Source organism: Castor canadensis, chromosome X, assembly GCF_047511655.1.
Source record: "Castor canadensis chromosome X, mCasCan1.hap1v2, whole genome shotgun sequence".
Taxonomy (NCBI): Eukaryota; Metazoa; Chordata; class Mammalia; order Rodentia; family Castoridae; genus Castor; species Castor canadensis.
In genome coordinates, this window is record NC_133405.1 from 79,324,669 (window position 1) to 79,334,493 (window position 9,825).

Below are 9,825 nucleotides of genomic sequence, written 5' to 3' on the forward strand. Positions count from 1 at the left end.
AATATGTTCAATTAATCAGTGTATGAAATATAAACAAAGTAAACAGACCAACCTATATCTATGCAGAGGAAACGGGCACACACAGTATTTCATCCTATGAATAATTTATCGTATATTTAACCATCTCTTAATGCTGAGATTTAGATTATTTCCAATAAGCTTGAAAATGTCAAGGAAATGCTATGATTATTAAAAAGAAATATGACTTTACATTCTGGGTTTTCTTTTTAAAATTCCTACTGTCTTTTCAAGCAACTATCAATAAAGAGGAAGTGGAAAGTCAGTTTAGGACGGGGGTTATTGATAAGCCAAGTGACTGGTTTATTCTCCTGTGAGTTCACTAGTTATGTAGGTAGATACACTATAATTATTAGCACTTCACCTTCACCTGTGCCTCACCAGCTCCTTCCCCCATGGGAAATGTTAGGAGAATTTTCCAATTAAAAATCTTACACCTTGTTGAAAATACAGAAAAACAGAATGTAGTATATTTAAATCACTGGCAGTAACTTCACCCCAAGCCCACCAATGCTAATTTTTTTTTTTTGGAAAGAGAAGAAAACAGACCTTTATTTTCACTGACCTATAACTGAAACGTAAAATTTTCTTCAATTTGCTTGTAGGCAACAAACCATAATATTACTAGCCACGATTCTTCACCTGTAGAAATCAGAGTTATTTACCTTCTAGGATCTCTTCGTAAGTTAGTCTACCACCCACCTCTCTTCTCTCCAGAACCCTAGGATAAAACCAAAGGGATAGATTTAGGATGGGTGGGTGCCTTGTCTTCGCCCATTCTCTGACAATTTAATTACTATTTTCCTTTAGCAGTTTTGAAATTATAAAACTATAAGGTCAGCTGAAATTTGAAGGAATATTAAACACTAGGTTTTGTAGAAACCTCCGCAGGGAGGTGGGGTGGTTGGATGGCTGGGAGGAGGATGAATCAGCCATATTAGAGAAGGTGAGCAGACTCGGAAACTTGATAGATCTCATAATTTACTGGCTCAGCGTTTGTCAATCACTGCAGCCCGGCAAATGAGATTAGAGCAGAGTTATGGGAGGGAAGAGGGTGATGCAGTAAGCTCCATGCACCTAAAAAATTTAGCTCAGAGTCTGCTGCGTAATCATATGCCGCACCGTTTTTGTTTGTCTGTCGTTCCCCCCACCCCGCCCCCCGCTCTGGCTGCTGCAGCTGCTTGTGAGGAGGTCTGCCCCTGCGACTCGACTCTGCAGTGCTTGGCCGCCTCCTTCAGGACCCATCACCGCAGCCATCGCTGTCCTCTGCTCCCCGGCCCAGGCCGCCGCCTCAGCAGCCTCAGCACCGCTGTTCACCCCCCTTGCAGCCCACCATCGCTGCCACCACTGCTCCTTCTGTTTGTGCCCGGCCACCGTTGCATTTGCATCTGACATTTCGGTGAGTGTTCTCCTGCGGGAGACAGGTCTGCTGATCTCGGTGCTAGCCAGTTTAGGCGTTCACAATCTTTTCAATAATGGCCGAGTTAGCCGAGCACAAGAAACGGTCAGAATCCAATCCAGAAGAGATTGACAGCCAGAAAATGACGGAGGGAACCGGGGACCCTCACGAGCTCAGAGATGGTGCCGCCTCTGGACCCGGAGATGATGGGGAGCGCGGTGAAGAAGCCGCCGCCGCCGGGCTCCGGGAAGAAGCAGGAAAAGGTGAAGATGGTGCTGCAGGGTCCAGGAAAGAAGGGGGAAAGGGTAAAGGTGCTGATAAGGACTTAGAACCAGATCGTCCGAAAGGGCTTATGGGTTATCTCTTAGATACAGACTTTGTTGAAAGTCTCCCTGTAAAAGTTAAGTACCGTGTGTTAGCCCTTAAAAAGCTTCAAACTAGAGCAGCCAATTTAGAATCCAAATTCCTGAGGGAATTTCATGACATCGAAAGAAAGTTTGCTGAAATGTATCAACCCTTACTGGAAAAAAGACGTGAAATCATCAATGCAATCTATGAACCTACAGAAGAGGAATGTGAATATAAATCAGACGCTGAGGACTATAAGGATGAGGAAATGGATGGGGAGGAAGAGATGAATGGTAGGGAGGAGGGTATGGTACATGAGTATGTAGATGAAGATGATGCTTATGAGGACTATTATTATGATTATGCCATTGAGGAGGAGGAGGAGGAGGAAGGTGAAGGCGCTGCAGGCACGGGAAGAGAAGAGAATAAAGAGGACCCTAAGGGAATTCCGGACTTTTGGCTGACTGTTTTAAAAAACGTTGCCACACTCACTCCTTTGATTAAGAAATGTGATGAGCCTATTTTAAAGCTCCTGACAGACATTAAAGTCAAGCTTTCCGAACCTGGCGAGCCTCTCAGTTTCACATTGGAATTTCACTTCAAACCCAATGAATATTTCAAAAATGAGCTGTTGACAAAAACCTACGTGCTGAAGTCAAAGCTAGGATATTATGATCCCCATCCCTATAGGGGATCTGCAATTGAGTATTCCACAGGCTGTGAAATAGATTGGAATGAAGGAAAGAATGTCACTTTGAAAACCATGAAGAAGAAGCAGAAGCATCGGACCTGGGGAACAATCCGAACTGTGACAGAAGATTTTCCCAAGGATTCATTCTTCAATTTCTTCTCTCCTCATGGAATCAACTTAAATGGAGGGGATGAAAATGATGATTTTTTGCTTGGTCACAATTTACGTACTTACATAATTCCAAGATCAGTATTATTCTTTTCAGGTGATGCACTTGAATCTCAGCAGGAGGGGGTAGTTAGAGAAGTTAATGATACAACTTATGACAAAATTATTTATGATAATTGGATGGCTGCAATAGAGGAGGTTAAAGCCTGTTGCAAAAACCCAGAGGCATTGGTAGAAGATATTGATCGCTAAAGCAGAGTGGCCCTGAAATTAACTGCCCTACATCAATTACTCCAGATGTAAGACATTAATGACGGTCTTGTGTTCTGTATTTTTCTTATCGCATCAATTAAAACATATGTCTCAGAAATACATATATATATAATATATAAAAGTTTGAATTCTAATTTTAACCTTGCATTTTAGTAGCAGAATGTTTTAAGACATGTAGAATGTGGTAAATGATTTAAGACATTAATGTAGCATGCTGCAGTTTAACACTCCTAAAATCCGTTTGTCATGTAGCTATTAATCTGTGGCTGTGAACATTATCAGAAATGCTAAATGAGATCAATATTTCTTTGGAAAGAAAATCTTGGAAACCAACCCAAGACTTTTTGCTGGTTTTTTGTATTTTTGTTTTCTTAGTCCTTTAGCTAGTGAGTTTAATTTTGTTGTGCCTGCTTCACATGCAGTAGAAATACAGTAGAATTTAAAACTTGAATGCTGAAGAAGAGATAGGCACATGTTTGAGAACTTCAGGTAAAACTACATTTATTGTTAGTAACAGCTTGTGCACAGGCTCTTGCATTTTATGTGACTGTGATAAATAATAAAACTTAGTTGTATTGAGATTAGTGTTCATCAGTGAAGTGTTAGTCACAGTATTTTCAAAAGTTTGCAAATAATGTTCTGTATAATCGTGTAAGCTATGGTTAGTGTGTACAATTCTCTTTTTCTATAGTATATTGAGTCATTCATTGAAAGTGAGCAGTTTACCAGTTTGAAAAGATATTTCATATTCCTTCACTGTAAAATAAAATGAATAAAAATTTCAGGGCATTTCATGTTTTAAAATTGGTCTTATTATGAAAGTAATATGTTCATGGGAGGGCTTCTGCAAAATATTAAAATATATACATTAATTAAAACCAAAACCCATATGAGAACTTCACCAAAGATAAGCACTATTGATGCTTTGACTTAGTTTTTAGTTACTTTTGTATGTGTTTATACATGTATGCAAATTTACCAGCACTACACTAAGATGTATAAGAAAGAATATGTTTAATTATTTATAACTGATCTAATATTAATCTCAAGTTGACTTTCATGCCACAAGGTTACAGGGAAATTTTCAAAAACCTCAATTTTAATCAATCCAGTAAATTCACTGCTATTTAATAATGTAAGTACTTTATAAATAACAAGTTCCTGTGTGACAGTCTATATTTCATCTTACCTACCTTTCCACAATGTCATCTGCATGATAAGGGCATACATAACTTTATGACATTGGAAGGAGGCACTGACTGGGAACAATGGGATGTGGTTGGTCAGACTTTGTCCCAGAGGTGAAATTTGCTTTCCTCAACTGTGAAAACTCAGAAGTTTGGTTTCTCCCTTTGGCAAACTCTGTGAAGGTCACATCTATCCCCCTAGGGAACTTCCTGGTGCCTTCCATACCAAGTGGGAGCTGAGAGTGGTTAGGAAATGCTTATTCTGTCTCATTATTTCTGCCTATCACTCTTCTATCCCAGATGGTTGTGATGTGATCTCACAGAATTATAAACCAAGTGGAACAAAAGTTCTGCTTGTGACTTATTCTTCCACCACTGAACATGCCTCCTTCTTCATATTTTGACCTAGAGGTAAACTTACAAACTGCCTGTGTTTCTTATTTCTGTCTCATCTCTCTACAGTCAGCAGGGAAAGAACGTATAAACTTTTTCTTTCTTGTTCCTGTGTAGAAAGTACCCTCCTCAATGTCAAATCATTCTCCCAGAAATGATGGTAGATGTTCAATTGTTTTTGGGGTGGTGGGGACTGCCATAGTTGGCAAGATATAGAAAAAGTCAAGTTACCTAAACAGGAGTATAGTTTGTAAATACAGATATTTTCATCACCATTGATCTTGACCTCTGAAATTTCTGACTGCCCCCAAATTCCTTCCACAAAAAATTAGGCCCCTTTTAGTTGTGGCTACTATTATTATGCATTTAAAAAATGAAAAACATGGGTGTATCTTTCCACCTATTTCACAGAGGCCACCCAGATATCTTGCAACCCCTCCTGTCCATGCGCTGCAGTGGCAAAGGTGCTTCTTCTGTACTTACTCAGCAGGCCAGGACCTGTTTGCTGTAGCTCTTGTGTCAATGGCCTCCAGCCAAAAGCAGGCACACCTATGGTTAAACAAGCTTTTATTATTCCTTGTTGCAGTGAGGGAAAACACATCAGGGAGGACCACAGTATGTATCAGTAAGTGGGGATTATTGCAGAACTTGGCCTTTGGTTGTGTGATTTAGAGGAATGCCTTAAAAAGTGAAGATGTGCACTAGATTGGATGCTGACAGGAAATCAGGGCAGTTTTATTATTAGTAGCTCAATAAATCTATCCATAGGGAGGGAAGACTAGAACAAAGATAAAGCTGGAATTGATAAAGAAGTTGTAGCCACTCATTTAAACTCATATGGGGGTTGTTTAGTATGTGGATGGCACAGTGACCTTGTTTTTGTCTGTGCTTAGACAAAATTAAGTGGTCTTTCTTTGTCTCATTTTATTATACTCCTAGAGTAACCTTGTCTGTGGTTGGTACTCTATGGAATGGTTTATGTTCAATAGGAGAATAATGCGGCCTAGCCATGAGTACCAGGTCAGCTTCCTGATGTTAGGGGCTGCTTTTTATTTCCTTTCTCTTACACCTCTTCTCAAGGAAAGAATTTGAGGCTCTCAGTTCTCCCATAGCTTATGCTGGAATGGAGGTTCATTTGATTTAACTTTAGACTAGTGTAAGGGTCCTTTATGGCTGGAAGATAAGCCACCAGCCTCATGCCACCAGACAGCACACTTTACTAGGGTTTAGGACTCAAGTGTGACCCCAAAAATGCAATACTTTAATTTTCCTTATATTTTTCTTTTATTTTGGGGGCTGGAGGTATGGCTCAAGTGGTTGAGTACTTGCCTAGCAAGCATAAGGCCCTGAATTCAAATCCTAGCACTGCAAAAAAAGTGAATTTTTCACATGGTCCTGGAAGGATTATTGAGGTAATTATTGGGCCTTGCTAGAATTTTGGCATTTCTAGGGAATATTGTGAAATACATAAATATAATAAAATTCAATTTTTGGAAACATAATAATACTGTAAATTGTAATATTTAGGAGTATATAGTAGAGTGTTTAGTCTTTAAAGTCTGTCTGCCAAAATTCCAGTCCCAACTCTGTAATTTATTAGTTGGATGATCTTCTGCAAGTTATTTCAGATTTCATATCTGTAAAAATACTGTGATACCTGTGCATTTACCTCATAAGGTTACTATGAAGGCCAGGCACTGGTAGATCACACATGTAATCCTAGCTACTTAAGAGGCAGAGATCAGAAGGATCACACTTCAAAACCAGCCCAGGCAAATAGTTCACGAGGCCTTATCTTGAAACTACCCAATGCAAAAAAGGGCTGGCAGAGTGGTTCAAGTAGTAGAGTGCCTGTCTAGCAAGTGTGAAGCACTGGGTTCAAAACCCAGTACCACTAAAAAAAATTACTACGAAGAAACCGTTTATATAAAGTGCTAAGAACTTATGCATGGTACATAAATGCTATATGGGTGTATCTATCATTATTAAGTTTATAAATACTCAAAACTGTATACAGTAGGGTGCAGTAGATTCTTATTAAGTTATTAAGAATTATTCCTCTAATATGTTTTTAATTTCAGTAAAATTGAAAGTTCATACTTTGTATTTCAATAGCAGAATCTCCAAGATATCTGCAAGTATTGAGAAGGAGTGGTACTTAAGTTACTCACAAGCCTGGCTCATAAAAAAGAAAATATAGAGAGTATGGTGCTACTTTCTCACTGCCAACTACACTCATTAGCCTTTTATTTGTGTATTCTTAAGCTCAATACTCATTACGGGCCATTTGCTCACCACCCAATAAATATATCATGATCCTCTTTTAAACTATTTGGAAACCAGAGAAAAACAGGAAATAAAGTCCCATGAAATTATATGTCATCCATAGGTATATAACAGATTTGAGTTTTCAGTTAACACACAGATATATGCAACATGAAGCTGACTATTACAAAGTAGAAAGTCTTTAAAAATTTTTTTATTATCATACTGAGGCACATTGTGACATTTACAAAAGTGCTCACAGTCTATCTTAGCTAAATTCACCCCCTCACATTGTCCCCTGCCCCACTCCTGGAATAGTTTCAACAGATCTCATTTTTCCATTTTCATACATGAGTACATAATATTTTCACCACATTCACCCTCCTACACCCTTTCCTTATATCCTCCCAAAAGTCTTTTAAAATGTAACTTTAAGTAGAACATCATTCTGAGATGTATTTTCTTCAATTTATTTACCAAATAATACAATTTTAAAAGTAAAAGAGAAAATAATGTTCAAAACAAAGCAATCTCTGCCATTTAAAAGATACTCACTACAGCCTGGGGGAATGGTGGAGGGCTTGCCTAGCAAATGCAAGACCCTGGGTTCAATCCCCAGTATGGGGAAATGCTTACAAATGATCCATTTGTTGACCTATTCTCTGTGTTTTAAGACAATAAAAACTCTGGAGGTCATGCACACAGTGTGTAACCTGCTTCTCCACATATTTCTTATTCACACAACCTCCACACCTCCACACTCCCACTGACTCCGCACATGCGTGTGTGTGTGTGTGTGTGTGTGTGTGTATGTACATGAGCAAGAGTGATGAAGCATGAAGTAAGATGGGAGTGCATGAGGAGGGGGGTAGTCACTCATCATAAAGGACCCCATCCCTCTTAAAACATCCCTCTGTGAGTGTGTACTTATATACCTAAGGGGACTGGATGGAGAGAAGAGGTTAAATCCTCCCAGAGGCCGCTTTCTCTAGCTTAACTAGTCAGATCTTTGGCTTGAGAGCACCAGAAAGTGTACCCAGGTTGGTGTGCTCATGAAGCAGTCAAAAGGAATGGGTGAATCATCGGTCAGGCCCAGTTACTTTATGAAATCATGTTCTGTGTGTAAGGGTACATGTGCATGTGGTCTGTGGTGGGTGAAAAGAATGGAAATCCCTGTCGAGGCATACAGGTATAGGGTGCCTTAAGTAGCTTTGCAGAAAGCTGGGAGTAAGTGTGAAAATTCACCCACATTTAAGTCTAGGTCTTCTAGATTGCCCACTAAAGCAACTATATAGAGTGTAAGAAAGGATAGGTGGCAGTATAGAGGGAGGGTGCTAACCTAGTTAACACTGCTCTGACAGATAACCAGAGGAAACAAAAAATCAAGTGGATGGAGAAAGGAGAGTCCTGGATATGGGAAATCTGGGAGGTTTTGGATGAGTTCGGCCTTGGGGTGAACAAGTAACTGTACAATAAATATTCTTTTGGTACCTTGGTCCTGGGCAGATTTGGGACTCGGGTGTATATAAATTCAAGTATGTACATGCACACAAGAAGTGGTGTGTATAGGGCTAGAGGCATGACTCAAGTGGTAGAGCACCTAGCCAGCAAGCTCAAGGCCCAGAGTTTAAATCCCAGTACTATCAATTGCTTTTTAAAAGAAGTGGTGCATATCAACAGTGCATTACTGGTTCTGACACCCTCTGAGCACTTCCATGTCCATCCTAGTGTAGGTGTATATGGGAGAAGGAATAGATAATCTGTTATCTGTCAGTTTACTACCTCTGTAGAGAATTTACCTGTTAATTTAAACCTCATACCAAATATTCTGCATCCCAACCAAATGTAACACTTGACCATGGGTGGAAAAAGCTGTCTAAGCATTCTTATTTTGTAAAATTAGTGCTGAAGTTACAATATCACAAGGCAATTTAGTGAAAATAGTAAAATACATTTTTATTAAATTTTGTATTTCGCACACACACACAGTCTGAATGACCCAGAGTACAAGGAGTTCTTAGATTCCTAGCAGGTGAAACCAGTATCAATGAGTGCTTTCTCATTTAACATTCGTCCATCGGCTGTCCAGGTGAGCAAAAGTGTTAAAAAGTGCTTTGGAGATGTGTGCATGCTCACATTTCTGTGTATGTGCTTGTTTTACTGCAGAACATACCAGTAAGAAGTAGAAATAATGTTTGGCCAATACTGTTTGCTGTCCAAAATATCACCTAGAGTTTGCCAGGAAAGGATAAGGAAAAGGAAAAGGGTATGGATAAGGAAAGATTGAGTGATTTGTGATGAGTTCCTTTCCCCACTATAACTGGGTACTCTTCATCTTATAGCTTAGAGGAATTGAGAAGGTTTTCCTTGGTAATGCCATGTTCAAGCATTAAACTTTTATACTCTTAGTACAAATCAGCATGGTCTTTGTAGAACATTTCAGCACTTAAGTGAGTTTGGACAGGGATTTTCCAACTTCATTCTTTTGCATACAGATATCAAATTTTTCTGGCTATAGTCATTGAAAAGACTGTCTTTTTCCCATTGAGTGGTCATGGCTTCCTTGTCAAAACTCATTTGACCATATATGAAAAGGTATATTTCTCAGCTCTAATATTCCAGTGGCCTGTAAGTCTGTCTTTAGGCCAGCTGCCTATTGTTTTGTTTACTATAACTTTGTAATGACTTTTGAAATCAATAAGTGTGAACCCTTCACATTTGTTCTTTTAAAGCTTATTTGAGATACTTGAGGTAGTTGAGATTTAATGTGAAATTTGAGATGGTGTTTTCTATTTCTGCAAAAACATCCATGATAGTTGGATAGAGATTGCATTGATTTAGTAGATAACCTAAGGCAGTATTGTCATCGTAACAATATTGATTCTTCCAATTCACCAACATGGGGTGTTCTTTCCACTTATGACTTGTTCAATTTCAGCAAGATTTTGTAGTTTACAATGTATAAGTTTCTTGCCTCTTTGGTTAAGTTTATTCTCAAATACTTAATTATTTTTTATACTATTATAAATTGAATTGTGTTGAACACTTGAATTAAACTGAACAAACTTTTTGTTCATTTCCTT

The 9,825-nt window shown here is 38.8% G+C and overlaps 1 protein-coding gene across 1 annotated transcript; it reads left to right on the top strand.

Annotated features, from left to right (window-relative positions):
• The first annotated feature begins 1,411 nt into the window (after nucleotides 1–1,411).
• On the top strand, nucleotides 1,412–3,686 carry LOC141419574 (nucleosome assembly protein 1-like 2). The gene has a single exon (XM_074062578.1). It carries the CDS (start codon nucleotides 1,494–1,496, stop codon nucleotides 2,874–2,876), a length of 1,383 nt encoding a protein of 460 aa, XP_073918679.1. The 5' UTR covers nucleotides 1,412–1,493; the 3' UTR covers nucleotides 2,877–3,686.
• Nucleotides 3,687–9,825: the final 6,139 nt, after the last annotated feature.

What these genes read in the sequence shown, in the direction of transcription:
- LOC141419574 (XM_074062578.1), top strand. Translation starts at nt 1,494, where the DNA reads ATGGCCGAGTTAGCCGAGCACAAGAAACGGTCAGAATCCAATCCAGAA.